Raw genomic sequence first — 19,538 nt, 5'->3', positions numbered from 1 at the left:
TAACGTTGACGTGAAAAGTAGGAGGTGGCAGCGCCGCTCCTCTAATGAGGCGAGGTGAGGTGGTCTATAGCACAAAGGCTTCTTTGAAGACTACCTCTGTAGAAACAGCTTCTCCTACCATGAGTTGGTGCATGGATTCGTTACGGATCTCAGCGCTCTCAGGTACGCTGCCCTGAATGACTGGTACATTAGGCGAGGGCTGGAGATAGATGAAATTCAGTATATGAAGGGAAGGCTTCATCTATAAGTATAGAATAAAAGGAATGGTAGACAGTTGTATTGCGTGCTAGTACTTTTCCACATCTGGTAAACCAATGCCGCCATGTTTACTAGTATTGGTCAAAGTATAGACAGCAAATCTAGGATGTGAATCTATGCAAGTTCTTGTCTGGTATAGATTTCTTTTCTAGTGCATGGGAGTGTGCCTGAATTATTAAGAGGCCGGACGTAGCTTGTGACACTAAAATCAGGTGTGGGTCATAAAAAATGGTTAACCTATTTTTCTCTTTACAAGCCACTCCTGGTTTTGACTTCAAAATTGTAACATTAAAACCTAAGCCTATGTCTTGGCCCTTTGGCTGGGTTCATACAGTGCTTTTTTAATTAAAAACTGCAAGAATATATACTATGTATTTCAGGTCTGAGCTAATGGCTAGGTCTGCACAGTGACTTTGACTGCAACTTCCGGTGTTAGTGAATGGAGTCACATTACTACCCTGCGGGTAAAACACAGCCTTACACTGTATGATTAATGTTGAGAGCTTTTAGGTTAAGTTCGCAGACACAAATACGCGTGTGCATATTCCGGGGCGGCTGTCGCGATGGGATGCTGGTGCAGTGCATGGTATCCCGTCAAGGCTCTCCGCTCCAGAGTAGGCTCAAATGAATGGGCCTACTCCGGAGGTGGGTGTTATGAGGCGGAAGCCATGGCTGAATCAGCCGCGGAGTCTGCCTGAAGAAATGGCATCTCAATTCTTTTTTCCTTGAGTGGCATGTTGCCGCTCACGGAAAAAAGTAGCCTGGTGGTCTACATAGACCTTGATTGTGAGGGGGTGGATTATGATGTAGATTCAGCGCCATAATCCGCCCCCTCATGCCCCGTGTGAACTAGCCCTATACATAGGATTACCACCTTACTGTTTCTTCATGGGGGTTGCAGCCAGATTGATATGTTGATAGTTACTAGATACTCAGTGGTTTCTCATATGACAGATAACGGGTATTCTATCATGTACCGTTGTCTATAAAGGCTTGCAGCTTAAGCATCTAAGTCACTCTGTACTGGGACCAAGACCAGGACATGGTAAGTATTACACATATATTGCTATTAATCTTGTACCTTAAGCTGGTGACGTACATACAATACATACTGGCGGCTTTTATTTACTCCATCATAAACATGTACGCTCTGCTTGGCTAAATGTGCATGTTTCATTTAATGGGAAAAGGGAAACATAGGATCGAAAATACTAAACCCCTCTGTACCCTGACATCTATTGTAAGGGTAGAGAACCAATACGGCACGTGTCCACAATGGTAGGGAGGGGTTCGGGTGAAGTGCGCACAGAAACTGTCTGGAGTCCCAAATATGTAATTCTTGCAAGAGTATGTATTAACTCTCCCCACTTACCTTAGAGATTTGACAGATGTCATCAACAATCTAATGTGTATCTATTGGAAGGGGACGAACCGGTGGGCCACATTGGATGTCAGTGCACTATACAGCAATATACAACATTGCAGCAGTTAAACATGTATTGGACAATGATCCTTCCATTCCAAACAAACATAAGGACTTCATACTTAAGGGCATAGAGTTTATCTTAGATCATAATATTTTCTAATTTAATTTGACAATTTACATGCAGATGAGGGGCACAGTGATGGGTACCAGGTTTGTGCCAGTGTATGCGAACCTACTTATGGGTACCTTTGCAATACAATTGCTTCCTAAGGATTTTGACCATATGTATTATTGTGCATGGCGGTGTCAGATATGGAATCGATGACATCTATCATTGTGTTCTGCTATTCTATGCTTTATGTATGCTGATAATGAAACTTGTACAGACCATAGTACCAAAGAGAACCTTTGATGTAGGATGTGAGGCTCAGATTCGGCTAGGTATTGTATGCTAGTACCTATTATATTCTAATATCTTTTGCAACCTAGTTGTCTATGACACTGTATCTGTGCACTTTAGAAAGTCTTATGTGACCTTCTGTTTTGAAATAAGCCTCTTTATACATGAATTTCCCTTAGGGAGTTATTCTAGTAAATTATGCTTGTGTATTGGCTACAAAAAATGATCCCACATATTATGTAATTCTTGGTTTTATTCATATTAGTTGTATTTTAAATGAGTTGTTTTACTTGTTTATGGATTTATCTTGTAGTTTTTGATTGCACCTGAGAAAGGGTTCAGCCCGAAACGCGTTGTGATTTTAAACAATCAAATTGAAGAATTATATATTTGGGACTCCAGCCAGTTTCTGTGCACACTTCACCCGAACCCCTCCCTACCACTGTGGACACGTGCCGTATTGGTTCTTTACTTTTGCAGATTATGCTACCTGTCTAGCATCCAGGGGGAAGTTGCTGCCACCACATTTTGGGCTTACTATACGCTGTTTTCAGTGTTGTGACGAATTCATAGCATCAGGAGGTAAGAGGCCACTTTGTGGCAATCTTACTAGTCTGTATTACCCTACACTATAATTCCGCACGTTGTCTCCCCTTTTTGTACTTTTGTACGAGATCTATTGTAGGGGATAGGTGTCTGGCTTCCATATATGTGAACTCATCATGAGAGTGCATTATACAAGAGTCTCTACACCCCGTACTCTTAGTGAAAAGTAATGTAGAGGTTAAAGTTTAACTCCCATTTCTATTTTTGCTATTGTGAGGAACATTTTTGTATCATACTTTATTAACCTATCTAACTTCCTTTTAATAGAAAGCAGGCTGTAAAGTTCCCACTAACAATGTTATAAGTCTGTCCCGTACACCTGTATTCAATGCAGTATATAGAGCTGTAGCATTTGCCAAAAGAGGTATGGACACTTCAAATAGCTGTAAAATTGCAACTCTACCTATAGACGAATGAAATGGAAGATATAGCCATTTGAAGGGACCATCCCCCCTTTATCAAATGCAACAGCTGAGTAGCATAGTAGCAGCTCAGTTAGAGGGTTGTTACAACGCATTTTAGAGTCTGTTTCCTATTAAAGGGAAGTTAGATAGGTGAATTGAGTATATTAGAAAAGTGTTCACCAAACAACTTAAAAGCAGAGAATATTAAATAAGGGACAGAAGAGGATGTGAGGGCAGGATTTCACAGAAAGGAGCCAAATCCATTAATAATATATATTACATGTATTAATGTCACAAATGCCAGAGTATCAAAAGTTGGTCAAATGTTTAGGTGCAAGTTAAAAAGACTATGGGACGTAGCATGGCTGTAATTTGATTTCCTTCTAAGCTAAGAACAATGGGGCCCAATCTGAAATTAGTTGGAGGGAAGATCAGAATCATTGTCAAAAAATATTATTTCTCAACTTTGTCCAATATTTTATATCAATGGTCTCAAACTTTGCCCTGTTGCCTTAGCTGTTGACCAGGAGCCACATTAGCATAGCAATCCTTAAGATGTCACTTTGAGAAGAACACAATGACACAATTTCCAGGGAACATGAGCAAGCTTCCATTCAGCTGTCAAGACTGAGATGTTGAGAACTCCTCAGTGACCTCCTTCAATAAGCCTCTCAGCCTCGTTGACCTGCCTGCTTGTATCCTGCGTTCTGCTGTGTGGAAAGAAGGTGAACTCCAGCCTCTAGTAGTAAGTGCAGAGCACCCCTTCCCTCCTGTACTGTACACCTATAGGAAACATTTTAAACAACCAGGCACAGACCCAAAGCCTCAGGTCCTCCTTGGGTCCCACATAGATACTCAGACAACTCTTCCTGGCAGAGACTGTGGTGGGGTGAAGGGCATGTTGAGTCTGTACTCCACCATCGGGGGGGGCTCCTCACCTTCTCCCACCCACCGAGCACCCTGTTGCATCTGCTGCATATTCCACAGTAACTAAACGGGTAGAGAAGACAACTTGGGAGATCTATTTCTGTATCATTTGCCCTGTCTCCCTTTACTTTACCTGCTCTTCTGCAAGCAGCATGGCTCCATGATTTGTGAGTGATCCCCCCCCTCGGGTGACATCCCAGCTGCGGCCTGCCATTTTGCTTGCTTCCTCTGCAATGGTGAAGGTTCGGTAACTCTAAGGGGAGCCAACCACCCAACACCCCTAAACTCTCTAAACCGCAAGGAGATTTACAGAAGTACCTAAAGAAGAAGTCACCATCACGCTCTCTTAAAATGCTAGACACCTCTGCAGGGATTGCTTCCTCCGATGATACTGAGATGGACTCAACTTTGGAGCAAGAGGTAGATGACGCTCAACCTACTCTTATCGCTAAAAACTTTTTATGCAAGATGCTAATCTTTGCTCTTCTACCTTTGCTCTCGGAGTTAACAGCGGTGCGAGCAGAGATCCAACAGTTTGGAAAAAGAGTTGATACGCTTGAGGAGACTTGGTCAGATCTCACCTCTACCTCCGAGATGCTGTCCTCTCGTGTCTCGCAGCACACAGAATATCTGGAAAGAGTCTTTTCGCTTATTGAGGACCAGGAAAACAGGAACCGGCGGAAAAACATTTGCGTCAAAGGCATCCCAGAGTCAGAGCCTCCAGAGTCGCTGCCACAGATCGCCTCTACACTATTTGCAATGCTGTTGGGTGAAGACACCAATCAAATCACCATTTAGAGGATGCACAGATCTCTTTGGCCTCGCCCCAGACCATCTGACCCTCCAAGCGATGTCATATGTGGCCTTCTCTCTTTTGTTGACACCTCAGCGGTCCTGAGCTGCCAGAAATAAAGACCGGCTTCTTCATAATGACGCCGAAATTCGCATGTACCAAGATATTGCTCCTTCCACTCTAGCAAAAAGAAGGATTCTAAAACCAATGTTGAAGGTGTTGAGAGCCTGAAATATCTCTTACTCCTGGCTATTCCCCTTCGGCCTTGCAGTCTCTCATGGTGGTCACTGCCTGGTAATATCTTCTACAAGGGACTTGGAGAAGTTGTGGCATCTGCTGGACATGCAACCTTTGGATATGCCCTTGTGGCTTCCCTAAGGGCCCTCTCAGTTCCTCCACCGAGTCGCGGTCCGGAACCATCCACAGCAACCTCCAGCCCCAAGCCACCCAGACTGCAGAAGATAAAGAAGTCCTCCCTGTTAGCCACTTCCTCACAGGGAAAGAACTGACTGCCCATCTTCGTGGGTTCCTCAGTCTAGTTTAACTGATAGACTTTCATTCTACTCTTGCTGTTACCATCTTCCCTCTGTTCCCCGGCAGTAGGGTCTCCCTTTTCTCTCCCCAACCAATTTCACCAATTTCTCTCTTTATTTCTCCCTGAACCTGCCTGCCGGCTCTACAGACAAGCCTCAGATAGTGAGATGTATGCCCTCGGTGCTTTATGTTGAACTTTATTTGGTATGTTCTCGAGCTCTGCTCTCAGTCTTTGGCTTACCAATTTAGCTGATTTAGTTGATTAGTTAATTACTAGCTGTTTTATTGATTCTTGATTCCTTATAGACCATTGGTTCTTAACCAGGGTTCGATCGAACCCTAGGCCATATGCACGATTCATTTTATGTACCAGTAAAAAAACATATACCTATGTCTTGAATTTGGAAATAAATCATATTTGATTTATCACTAAAGAAGGGTTCAGTGAATGTGCAGATGAAACTGGTGGGTTCGGTACCTTAAACAAGGTTAAGAACCACTGTTATGGACTGACACAGATGGGCCGCCGCTGGGTGTTACTTACCTATGATTGATTTTTTGTTTACAGTCACCTCATCTGTTCAGTCCATCTGTATTATCCGCTCTTTTTCGTAAAGCCTTTACCACGCTTTCTTTCCACCATTACAGTGAGGCGGAGCGGTCGGACCATACAGTCTGTAGTCATATTGTGAAATTATTTTGTCTTTTTCACTTTTTGCACATTGTTTATTATGTTGGCAGTACTTGCCAATTCTGTTTATCCATTTTCTGAATAGCAAAGACTACCTCTTTCCATTCTTCCCTTCCTCCCCCTCTCTGCTAGACGGAATTTCTCCTGTTCTCTCTCTACCTCCCCCTCTCACTGAGATGCACTTTGGGTCCACCATGTCCCAAATCACTACTACTACCTACAATATTATGGGTTTCAACTCCCCTAATAAATGTCACCATGTTCTGTTGCTACTACAAAAAGTTAAAACTGATATACTATTTTTACAGGAGACCCATTTTAAGACAGCCAGAGTCCTCAAATTACCCATTTCTCCCAATGGTACCATAGCTGTAGCACTAGCTTCTCTTCTAGGGGAGTCTCCATTGCTATCCATGGAGGCCTTCCGTTCAAACTAAAAGCTGAATTTAGGGATGAACAGGGGTGCGCTTTGTTCTTTAAAGGGGGAATTGGCCTCTTCCATGTTTACTCTACCCAATCTGTATGCCCCCAACACTGGTCAAATTTCCTGGTTATTAGAGTGGTTAGACGAACTGCGACTCTTTGCTGAGGGTCCCATCCTGGAAGGAGGAGGCTTTAATTTAGTGTTAAACTCACTGTTGGACTCCTCTGCGTAAAAGTTCACTCTCTCGCAAATAGCTTTGAGAAAGCGTCACATAAATTTGCAAGACCTCAATTTGTTAGATAGTTGGAGGCGCCTATATCTGGATAAGAGAGACTATTCTTTCTACTCCTCCCCCCATAAAACTTACCAGAGATTGGAATATTTACTGCTATCAACCGCTTTACTGCCACATGTGCAGCAAACAACCATTGGTAACATCACGGTCGGTGACCATGCACCCTGCTCTGTACTCCTCTCCTTGCCCCACCTGACCCCCAAGGAGTGACATTGGCGTCTGAATGAGGCGCTGCTGGATTGGGCGGAGGGCATGGAGACAGTCCAGAAACACCTAGCTCTCTTCTTTGAAACAAATATAACCTCATCCCCTTCACCGCCCCCTCCAGTAGTATGAGAGACCCGCACTGGGGGCGTCAGATGCCTACGCAAGGTAGAAGATCAGAAGAAGATGCAGGGACGTGCGAAGAGAATGAACTGAGGGACATGGAGAAGTGATGAAGCGGGTGTACTCGGAGCATACGGGAAACGTCACTTCCTTATTGTGAACAGACTATGAGGCAGAGACACTGCATGTACAAAAAGATAACCCAGTCACAATATGGAAATCATGGCTGGGTTTCTTGTAAATGTCAGACCATAGAAAGTTCCTGCATTCATGTTAGCACCTATAGGAAGTCAAAAGACTGTCATTGCTAAGATGAAATTTTGAAACCAAATTTTTAATTATCTATATTTCCAAAAATGTCTAACGTTTGCCTACAAACCTGATTTAGATATGGTTATATTCATGGGAAAACCCATTTAAGAAAGCCTGGGATAAAGACATATCTATCCTTAAAAAAATGGTAATAATATTAGGGCAGACTAGATGGACCATGTGGTCTTTTACTGCCTACAATTTTCTCTGTTTCTTTTTGCCATCACAGATGCTTCCACTGTTACTTTGTGCTCTGTATCTGGGGGTACGTCCAGCAGAAGCTGCTCCCGAGGCAGATGAGATCATTGCACTCCCGGGTATAAATTACCAACCCTCATTCCGACAGTTTTCTGGATTCCTCAATGGATCAGGTGGAAAACATCTCCATTACTGGTGAGTTGTCGGTGACCAATACCCCACCATCTCTGTCCTCTGTATATCTTCACCATCTTTCTCTTTGCAGGTTTGTGGAATGTGAGAGTGACCCCAGGTCTTGTCCTTTGGTCTTGTGGTTGAATGGAGGTCCTGGCTGCAGCAGCCTCGCTGGTCTATTAACTGAACATGGTCCCTTCCTGGTGGGTCTCGTAGATCATTGTAGAATATCATGTACTGGGGACTTTCTTTCAGATAATATCAATATATCATGTTCTTATTTATATTTGTAATAGGTTCTACCAGATGGCAGCACCCTGAAGACCAACCAATATTCCTGGAATAAGGTGATAAGTCTCATTGTCTGTTTTATGACCCATTCACTTAAGTCTATAGACAACACTATATATACAGTTCATCATAAGCATCTCTTATACCATCTGAATAGAGTCTAACCTGCACAACAAGGAGGAGCATACATACCTTAGCTTATATACAGTAGAAGTTGATAGATTAGTTAGAGACACCTAAATCAAACAGTGATTTCTCCTTCTGAATCAGGTCTCCAATGATAAGATATCTCTGTTCTTGTCACTATACAAATGAGATCTTTGGAACAACAAGGGCTTGGTCATTTCTCCAAAGAGGTAAGTGCTAGCCCCTAGTCCTCCAAAGACCTCATTGGCATATTGACCTTTGATATCCTTGTAAGAGAGGCAGTGATTCACAAGGGGAAAATACCATATGATTCAGATGCAGGCCTGGATACTGGTGATTTGCTGGGTACTGGTGATCCAGTGACAGACTCCCCTAAGGAGCAATGCTACACTCTGAGCCACCTTGCTACAAACATTTTTTTTCTTCCTTATTTTTTCCTTTTATGTTTTAGATTGCAAATGTCCTATATCTGGAATCCCCTGCTGGAGTTGGATTTTCTTATTCTGATGACAAGCAATATAAAACAGGTGATGCCGAGGTAGGAGCTCATTCCTGCACATTCATTATCGTATAATATAATAGAATAAAATCATAAAAACAGATATTAGAGGATACTATATAGGTATCATAAGGAAATAACATGTTTTTATTTTAAATTGAAATTCCCTGTCCTCTGCAGATCTTGCCCCAGTCTACACAGCAAAGCTGACTAGCGAATACAAAGTGACAATCTGAGCGTTAAAGTGGTTTTGTTAAAATAAAAAAAATATATATACTGTATATATATATATATATATATATATATATATATATATATATATAGTATATATATAATTGTGTATACATAATACCCAAACTAACACTTAAAATAGACTGTCACTTGGTTTTGTACAACTCACTAGTTGGCTTTGCTGTTTAGCCTGGGACATTTAGTGACAGTTTACTATACTGCTTGAGGCCTAGAGAAATAAGGTAACAGCGCTATATACAACTGTGTATAGGCTGTGTATCGCTGGTCACTGGGGGAAGGGGCTGTATACATCACTACATGGAGACTTAAATAGTCATTGATATTGTTCTGCCATACTACACAGACAATACAGTATATAGGATGTGAGACTACATGACCTTTCTTCCTTTCTTCTTTCCCAGACTGCTAAGGCCAACTACATGGCTCTGAAGGATTTTTTCCGCCTTTTTCCAGAGTTCACTAAAAATGATTTATATATAACTGGGGAGAGTTATGCTGGATTTTATATTCCTGCTCTGGCTGTGGAAGTGTCAAAGGATAGCGGTATAAACCTGAAGGTAAGACTACGTCATTATATCTATTTGAAGCAACTTTTTGGTTGATGATAACTAGTTTACAATAACTATATAATGCTTAGATAAAATAACTGGGGATATCCTTTTAACTCTTTCTAGTGCAGTTCCACTATTTAAGAGTACCCTCAATTTTTGTAAAATGCCCACCACAGCTTATCGACCTACTCTAGGCCCTCTGTGAATTGCTATCCTATGCCCATTGTACTCTAGTAGTCTGAGACACTCCCTCTGCTCTTGGATAGTCCAGAAAGCAGTGTTGGTTTCTGGTTATTAGGCTAAGACCACATAGATCGGGCCAAGTGCAGGATGTTTGCAGGCCAAAGAAATGACTCGAAGCCCCTGGACCAATGCAAAATCTATAATGGGACCCCCACTTACCATGCCCTATCTATAATACTGGTGCCTTTTTATGTTGTAGCAAAGTCTTTGGACAAGACACTTTGCATTGCAGTTTTTTTTTTCCTTCAGCCTGTAGAAGGGACCTGTTTACATGGAATATTAACTGAATTAAAGGGGTTGTGCAGGATGCGAAAACATGGCTGCTTTATTCTTCTTAGGAAGTGCCATCATATCCATTGGTCACATGGCCATGATGCAGCTCAGTCCCATTCATTTGAATTGGATGGAGCTGTGGCGCCATTATGTCACTCACAGACCTGAGGTCACTTCCTGAGAAGAAGGCAGCCATGTTTTTGAGTCCTGCACAGCCCCTTTAAGTGTACATCTAGTGTATTTAGTGGAGTTAGATGAGATAGCTTTAGGCCAAACATGCATTGTGACTGCTGTCTTGTATTTATCTGGCCTAACAGATCCTGAGGGATAAGAAGAGGTGACGTTATATTGTAACAGATAATACGAGCGCTATATTTCTTCTTTCAATTTTAGGGCCTTGCTATAGGAAATGGGATTACTCATTATGTATTGGACATCTTTTCATTTGTATATTTTGCATATTACCATGGTCTGTTGGATAAAAAGTAAGTAAAAAGTAGAGTAGGTCGATATATATATCCTGTGTTTTTATCAATCTGTGGTATATACAGTTCACGTTCTCATTTGCTACCCTATTTATTTTTACTTGTGTAGCACCAACATATTCCTTGGTACTTCACAGACATTGTCCCATAAAGGGCTCATAACCTGAATTCCTTATCAGTATATTTACGAAACAGATCTCACGAGGCTTGCAAATCTCTAATTTGGATTTATACATACTTTTTATACAACCCAGGATTTTTTTTATTTTTTTTTAATGTAGATTGTGAGTCCATATAGGGTTCACAATGTACATTCTTCCCTATCAGTATGTAGAATGGGAGTAAATCCACGCAAACACGGGCAGAAAATACAAACCCCTTGCAGACATTGTTCCTGGTGGAATTCAAACCCAGGACTACAGCACTGCAAGGCTGACCACTGAGTCACCATGCTACCCCGATAACCCAGGATTTTATTTACCTTTGCAGCAGCTGCCTTGCACTGGGTGCTGGGTGCTAAACTAAACCCCCAGCCAAAAGCCCCCCCACCCCCCGCCTAACTTCTAATTGACTTTCATTTTTTAAAAATCTATATTTACCTATATATGTATTTACGTGACTGCCCCAGGCACATTTACTGATGATCCGGTGATGTTTCATTTCTGGAAACGAAACATCACCAAAACATCCCTGCCCTGCCTCCTACATACTTACCCATCTTCATTCTTCTGGCATCAAGCGGCACTCCCTCTGCTTCTGCCTACACCTGCGCAATAAAGCTTTATTGCACAGTCGCCGGCAGAAGCGAAGAGCGCATACCATGCATGCGCTAGAAGTCCACAGAAGAAGATGCCAACGGGACAAAATACAATGATTTCCGGGACCCAGAAGACAGGTAAGTATGATTGTGGGGGGATTGGGTCAGAGTGAGGTAAGTAGATAGGTAGATAGGGCTACTAGTCCACGAGTTAGCTAGGGAAATGGGGAGGGGATGTGAGAGAGGGGGATCATAGGAGTTCCTTGGTCCAAATATACAAGTTTACATTAATCCACATTAAACATCTTCCTGTCTCTCCTGATATAGTGCGTGGTCACGTCTGATGTCCGCGTGCTGTGATGACACATACTGTGATTTCATGGATAGCGACAAAGAGGAATGTGGAGAAGTAGTAAGTATTGTGGTCTTAGCTATGTGTAATCCATATAACACTGTATCGGCAGACAGGAAGTAACAGTAGCTTCCTGCTCAATTACCGTCCTCTGCCAGTCCCCTTTATTGAATTATTTTGTATCCATATCCTTAAAGGGGTTTTATGGCCCCAAATCCTATTTTCATACTAATGCCCTAGCCACATGATACCTCATCACCCTTCTGTGGGTTTCCGACACCCACACAGATCAGCTGTTGCAGCAGCCTCCGGGTGTTGGGAGCTGGTAGCTTAAAGGGGTATTCCCACCTCACATACTCATCAGTCTTTACTGCTGTAAAATCTTCTTTCTTCCTGGTTTCTTGCATCATTTGGTGGGCGGAGTTTCACATGCAACCTGCCGTTTATCTCCGCCCCCAAATTTGTGTGTAGCTCCGCCCACCCATATTGGACTATGAAGTACAGGCAGCAGCAACTCCATTCTGTGTTACATACAGAGACTGCCTGTCTCTGCCATAATGAACACAATTGAATTAGCTAGCCTGATAACTGGGAGAACAGAGGAAATGAAAGCAGCTCCTCTCCTCTATCTGAGAGCAGGGAGGTAGGTCACGTGGTGTAGACACAGAAATAGCTAGAAACACAGGCTCGCTCCCTGCACTTAGCCCCTCCTTGCTCCCCCCTGAGAGCAGCAGATACATCACTTGACTCATGAGCAGCTAAGTCAGGGCTGTGGCCACAAAGAATTGAATAAAGTAAGATAGTGGACAAACAAAGCAGTTTTGCTGAAGCAATGTATTTAGGAAAAGCCTTACATTCACATTAACAAGCAGTATAGATAGGATCCTTGTGATGGGACAACCCCTTTAAGTACTGCTATGTAATGGATGGGGCTCCTGCATTGCTGCTATTACTTGTCTTCACCTGCTGCCCTAACACTAGCACTAGTCACAATTTTTCAAACTATCAAGAAACTATAGATTTTTTAGGAATATTTGTATCATTAAAACATTTTTTGAATATACTTTAACAGATTAACAGATTTTGGCTTAGTGGCACAGTGGAAAATTACTTAGAGTAACAAAAAGTGGATTGGAGTGCAGAATAGAGTATATTCCAAAATGTATTAAATTGTATGAAAGTTTAGGTAAGCCATAAAGTAAAATGTATGATAAATGTCTCCCCAAATCCCCCCCCCCCCCAGAGACTTCAATTTTAAGCATGATGATGGTTCTCATTCTCTTTCTAGATTGTGCAAGGCTACAATAAGGTACACAATGCGAAGCTAAATATATATAATATTTATCATCCATGTGAGGAGGGAGAACCTGGTGAGATCAGGTACATTGATCTTTATATATTTATATATGTTAATAACAATTTGCAGACAAAGGGGATTTTTACGGGGCGTGGTAGAGAGATCGCTATCACAGTCCACTTCTGACAGTGCCAAATCAGGGGAGCAGCGCCAGGGAGTCTGTCAGCAGGAAGCTAAAAATGGCTTTATAGGTGTTTCTCTCCTACCAGGGTTGGTTATCTAGAGCAGACAGATAAGCCCCAGTAGGAGAAGAAACATCCCTAAAGTGCTTTGTGGCTAATTTGCATAAGAATACAATGCTGATTGTCATGACAATTAAGCAGCATGGCAGAATACGAAAGACATCTCTGGAAACTGTAGAAGCCTCCCTACAAGACACTGTTATTAGTCTGATACCGCTTTCCTGCTGACAGACTCCCTTTCAATGATGCAAAGAAAAGGATTTGGTCAAGGTGGTAAAGGTTCTCTTTTAATGGTAAACCAGCTTTCTTGGTTATAATCTTGTCTCAGAAGTTGCTTACACTGGTTGGGGCAGGAGACTCTCTGCGTGCCCTATCTGCGGTAGGATAGAAAGATTGTTGAACTCCACCCACTTGTCTATACCCCACTTCTGTGTGGACAGCGGAACTTCACACTCACTCAACTGTGGTTGGTTGGACCCACGGACTTGGCCTCCCCTTCTACTTTTCCACTACGGAATTTTTTCTGGTCTATGGTGGGTCCTATAGACTAGTCCCTCTCTTCTTTTGTTTCTTTTCTCAGCTGACTCTCCTTGTAAGCTCCATGGTTCTTCTGAACTCTGAGATGCTGATCTCCCCTCTTCAAGTTCTCGCAGTGGGCACTTCTTATGGCCGCCTTGCAGTGTTCTCTTTCCTTACCTACCTCCTCTTGCTGGGAGGCTGTTATCCCCCTAGATTCTTGGGATCATGCCTGACCTTTATGGGCCTCCCGTTGAGGTCTGTTCCTTGGTCCTCTTCTCCAGGCTCAGGATACGTTTCAGTCCCATCTTTTCTCAGCTGAGTTGTGGGCTCGTTGTTCCTGCTAAATTTTGTGCCTCTGGGTCTCTCCGTATCAGTGGGTTAGTGTTGGTATTTGCCCACTGCCTCAGTCTATGCTGTGCACGTGTCCCCATAGATGCCTCCATCGTAGATTCTTTCACCTCTACCCTATTTGGGGGCACCTTGGCGACAATATGGGCCTTCTCCTGGCCTTCTCCACTCTTCAACATCTCTTGCCCCTGCTACCACAGAGCTGATCTTTTTCTAAAGGTCTCCTATTGTGCACCTCTGTGGAGTTTGCAACCTGCTTCAGTCTGGAGGGCCTTGCTAACTAATTAACCCCCTCAGGCAATTTTCACTCTCCTCTGGGACACTAGGTTTTCTAGCTATTGGATAGAGCTCTCTCTTTTACCCTTCTCAGGGCTAGGGGGCTCTCCAGCGTTGTCTGCTTCCTGCTCCATTCTCTGTCTATCAACTACTAAGGACAACTGATTCATAGGGGTGATTGTTGTCAGACCCCCTCACAGATCTGATACTGATCACCTATTTGATATTTTACTTTTCTTTCTGCAGAGACTATGGGGACCATATTAAAGCCTATCACCCTGGTGTAATGTCTCCTCAAATTCATTCTGAATTCAGTAAGGTCAGTATATGCAGGTACAATACCAAGTACTCCGTAGTACAAGGGTGCTAGTGGGTAACCAGGAACCACTGCACCTGCTCAGGACTTTCTGATATATTCGGTATCTTTAGCAGATGTTCCGATTAATTTTCTACATTTTCTTTCATGATGGACAGAGGCTGAAGGAAATATCTCAATCAAACAAGACAATATCATTGGGTGTTTCCTGTGTGAATGACACAGACATCACTACCTACCTGAACAACCCCGACGTGCGGTCAGCATTACACATCCCGAAAGACCTGCCCCCATGGGAGATGTGCAAGTAATTCATGTCATTCTTTTTGTCCCTCCATCCTACTAATATTATTGAAAGTTTGTGTGTTTGGATGTTTGTTCCTCAATCACGCTAAAACGGCTGGACGGATTTCCCTAAAATTTTCCAGAAACATAGTTATTCCTTGCGATTGAAACCTAGGCTACTTTTCGTGCCGCTAAACAACATGGCTCCTTAGCAGGACAGTCCCATAAGTAGGACTCCTAGCCCCACACACACACACTTCCTTGCATTTCCGGCCCCAAAATACCTCCACACTCCATATTGTTGCCTCTACGGTAGCCCTAACCCCACTCCATCACATTTACATGTACTTCCACACCTTACACACTCCCATAACCCCAAAAACAAAGGTCCCGCTCTGCCACCGCCATCTTCTCTCATCAGCCGCGTGCCACCGCCATCTTCTCTTATCAGCCGCGCGCCACTGCTTGGCCACTCACACCAACTGCACTTCACTGATTCACTGATGACGCCACACGCACAGTTCCCACGCAGAGCCCTCACACAGTCTGGCCCGCACGGCACACATCAGACCGCAGAGCGCACACACAGTCTGGCCCGCACCGCCGGTCAGCCCCGACCCGACAACTTTCCTTCACTGTCTGCACACTCACCGGTAAGTTCGCAGCACACACATAAGCTGCCCTGCTCTTCCTCCTCTGTCCTTCACCACAGTCGCCTGGCCATCCGGCACATCACATCACCTCCGGCCTACAACACCACTTCCCCCCCTCAAAAATAAAAAAAAAACACCTCACAAGCTCTTCCACAGTGCCCCACGGCGTACGGGACGACCATCTCAACCATCATGGCCCACCGCCACATCCCCCGCCACGCACCACCTCACAGCGGCCACTTTCCTGCATTCCTAACCTGTGGTTATCATAGCAACCGGGTCTCCGCCACACGCGGAGCCCCGCTGCTCATGGCCACCATTAACCCACCCACCCTTTCATTCGCAGGCCGGCTCCTGCCTGCTGACCTGTTTCGCTTCCAGCCGCCAGCATATTCCCGCCTCCGAGCACGCTCATTCACATCTTACCATCGCGGCTGCCCTAACACCAGCCGTGATAGTAAGACACATACAATCTCCTTTGCTTGCCGGGTATACGTCATGCCTGCAATCAAGTGTACTTTGATTGCAGGCATGCACACTTAACTCCCCCCCCCCCCCCCCATACCTTCAATAGTAACATGCCTGCAATCAAAATGCTGTTTGACTGCAGGCATGAACAGTTAACCCCCCCCCCCATACCTTCTACATTGCAGACCGGCTCCTGTCTGCGAACTCGCAGGAGCCGACCTGTTCCGCGCCCAGCCGGGAGCCTACTGAAGACTCCCGCAGTGCTAACACACTCTATATCCCATACACGGCAATACACTTGGATTGCCGTCTATGGGACTTGCAATCACATGATTGTAGGTTCAAACCCAAACAGTACAGTAAAACTAAAAGTCACACAAAACACTTCCTATAAATAAAATAAGCCACTACAATACATACACAAGTAAGTTCAAATCCCAAAAGCGCACTAAAACAAAAAGTCACACAAAACACTTCCTATAAATAAAATATGCCACTACACCACATACACAAGTAAAAAACACTCTCACGGTGAGTTCACAAGTAGTCTACGCGCCACGCAATTTGCCGTGCTTACGGAGCGTGTCCGCCACTTTTTTTTAACGGTGTGCGTACACGCCATCTACGCGGCGTTAAAGCGGCGCATATGCGCACCGTAAAAAAGAGTGGCGTACACGCGCCATAAGCGCGCCGAATTGCGTGGCGCGTTTACTCCGTGTGAACTCACCCTCATACATCACGGTATAATGCTTCCAGTCACATATCCACTTCAAAGAATCAACTGAAAAAGCATGGCTACGCCTTTCCACCAGATGTCCCTTCCTCATGACATCGCCAATGGACATGTTCCCGAAAACCGTCTGTCTCCACCCAATTCTCCAAACACCACAGACAAAGTCGCGGGTAAAAGCTAGTACTATATAAATTTACCACCTACTTATTCTCCATTGTAGGTAGCTTAGAAGTTCACATGAAACAAGGGATTCACTGTTACTGTGCTGAATTGGTTAGCCATATATTGCCATTACAGGGGTTTGTCACCAGAACCCAGCATATCAACCCAACCCTGTAGATAGATAGATTACGTTCACCTTCATCAAGCATTGTTTTCCCCTTATGAATTGCCGCCTCCATTGTTGAAATATTGCTATTGCTCCTAAAAGAGGTCAGCGGCAATGCTCTTATTGCTCCAAAGAGCTCATTTGCATATTATCATATTATAGATAGTAACTTTTTCTGATATTCGTAATATATTTGCATATTGAGATTGTAATAATCACATTATTACAGATCACAGTAGTTATGGTTGAAGGGCTCCTATTACTCTTCTGATCTATAGACTGATATTACTGTTCAGGATTTTTGTATAAGAAGTACAATTCTAATTGACATTCCCATTCCTATGTTATATCACTTTCTATTGTTTCATAGTGAGTACGTTTTCTCGAACTTTCAGAGAGAGATGCGAGACTCACGTGAGGAATACCTTCATCTTCTAAATGAAAAGGTAAGTATATCTGGTGATAATAGGAATACAATACATTGATGGGTAGGTTCACATCTGCATCGAATTCTCCAAAAAGGAGCCCTGTTTGACCTTAGGCTACAGGCAGGGTGGTAGCTATAAGGTCCATGCAATGTTACCCTCAGTAACGTTTCTTGCACAAAATATCTAAATCAGCAGGAATAATTCCCATCTCATGATGGCAGGACGCCATTATGACTATCCTGGGCTAACCAGGAGCTCTAGCTCAGTATCCACACTCGGAGGTAAGAGAGGACTCACTCCATTACTTCTTACTTATATATGAAGGAAGAGGCTAACTCTCTGTCTCCATCTCTCCCCTACTCAGTAAGAGAGGACTCACTCCATTACAAAGGATATATGATATATGAAGGAAGAGGCTAACTCTCTGTCTCCATCCCGCCCCTACTCAGTTCCTAAGTCAGGGTCAGATCACCAGCTCAGTTCCCAACTCCAAATGGTTAAACACTCAGACACTTGCCTGTTTAGCCCACATGGTAGTATCAATGTTGCATGTACAAATACAGTCATAAACCTTTGTGGTATTCCCAGTAGGACACTACATACGTCCAGTATTCGTTCTCTCCTTCCTCATCTCTCTTCCAAAAGTATCCCCCCCCCCCCATCATCCAGTATCCATCACTCCTATCAAGTATTATTCCATCCCCATTGAAGGCAAATCTCTTTTGCTACTTTCAGCCTTCCACTGTCCTCTTTGTTCTTCTAGTCTGTCATAGGTCTAGAAGAATGGAAAAACTGATAGCGAAGGATCAGTGAATTGAGGGACACAAATGATTCCCAAGAGACCCCCTGACTTTAATGGTGTCTGTAGGGCATCGAAAAAGTTAGGCTTGTGGAGCTTTGTCATCTGGAAACTTACTTATCTGTCCCTGCAGAAGTACCGCATCCTGGTGTTCAGTGGAGATACAGATATGGCATGCAACTTTTTGGGCATCGAGTGGTACATTGATGCGCTTGGCGCAAAGGTAAATAGACTTATATGATTACGTAAGATATTACAAATTTTCTTTTGTAAATCTAAATTCTATTTATGCTGATTGTGATATGTATTCACTATGTACCAATGCCCTTGCTGTATCTATCCATCCCCCGTAGGAAGATAAATCCTACCATCCCTGGATGTACAAAGATGGAAAGCAGTCCCAGATTGCTGGATATGCCAAACAATATGCCAACCTTACTCTTTTAACCGTAAAGGTATGACCTTCTCTGACCATAGTCTGTACATACCATACACAACAGGACTACATGTAATATTTCTTTTTACGGGGGGGACATTTATCAATACTGATGGTTTCCACCAGGAGCGCTATAGGGGGTGCATCGGTCCCTTTGTTTCTATATTTTCTCACTACATGTACTTACCCTGAATTGTCATCATGGCCCAACTTCTACTCGCTTGGACACTTTCTGCGCAAAAATGTTAAATTAAAATACTGCCAATACGGCCAAAGTGACTCCTGGGGACAGCGTATTATTGGCCTAGTTAATGTAGATACTATTCATAGATCATATTGTAACATTACACTCCCCACCTGCTAAACGATGGCTCTAAATATATGTGATGTAAATGAACGGTGACCGGTTCTCTTTTCACAATCTTTTTTTATTAGACATTTGTCTATTTGGAGCTCCAACATCCGAAAAATATGACATTATCATCTTTTTCATTCCAACTTTTCTATTCGCAGGGAGCCGGTCACATGGTGCCGACGGACAAACCTTTAGTTGCCTTCCAGATGTTCCAACGATTCATCAATAATGAGCCCTTCTAGAGGTCAAGAGCCAGGTCACGGCCACCTGTATCGCCCCCCTATGGGTTATGTTACCGCTCACATATATCAGACAGTTTGCTTTTATTCTATATGATGGATAAATGTTATGGATTGCTTTCATGAATTATATCGTATCATATATCAATCACCTGTTGCATAAAATCAATAAAAAATGTGACTGTTTTAATGCAAAA

General features: G+C 43.3%; 1 protein-coding gene across 1 annotated transcript; it reads left to right on the top strand.

The window, feature by feature from the left end:
- Positions 1–1,251: 1,251 nt before the first annotated feature.
- On the top strand, positions 1,252–19,538 carry LOC142208717 (lysosomal protective protein-like). Its single transcript, XM_075277391.1, has 15 exons — positions 1,252–1,303; positions 7,627–7,790; positions 7,861–7,972; positions 8,066–8,116; positions 8,659–8,745; positions 9,360–9,515; positions 10,419–10,510; positions 11,595–11,679; positions 12,908–12,999; positions 14,548–14,620; positions 14,776–14,924; positions 17,455–17,530; positions 18,445–18,534; positions 18,665–18,766; positions 19,261–19,538. Exons 1-15 carry the CDS (start codon positions 1,301–1,303, stop codon positions 19,342–19,344), a joined length of 1,416 nt encoding a protein of 471 aa, XP_075133492.1. The 5' UTR covers positions 1,252–1,300; the 3' UTR covers positions 19,345–19,538.

This window comes from Leptodactylus fuscus, chromosome 6 (assembly GCF_031893055.1).
Source record: "Leptodactylus fuscus isolate aLepFus1 chromosome 6, aLepFus1.hap2, whole genome shotgun sequence".
Taxonomy (NCBI): Eukaryota; Metazoa; Chordata; class Amphibia; order Anura; family Leptodactylidae; genus Leptodactylus; species Leptodactylus fuscus.
The sequence above is the reverse complement of the archived record's forward strand: the minus strand, read 5'-3'. Positions and strand labels throughout refer to the sequence as shown.

Excerpts from the sequence above, each read along its gene's own strand:
- LOC142208717 (XM_075277391.1), top strand. Across the intron at positions 8,746-9,359 it reads ATAAAACAGGTGATGCCGAG|ACTGCTAAGGCCAACTACAT; the intron begins GTAGGAGCTCAT and ends CTTCTTTCCCAG. Across the intron at positions 14,621-14,775 it reads TTCATTCTGAATTCAGTAAG|AGGCTGAAGGAAATATCTCA; the intron begins GTCAGTATATGC and ends CATGATGGACAG.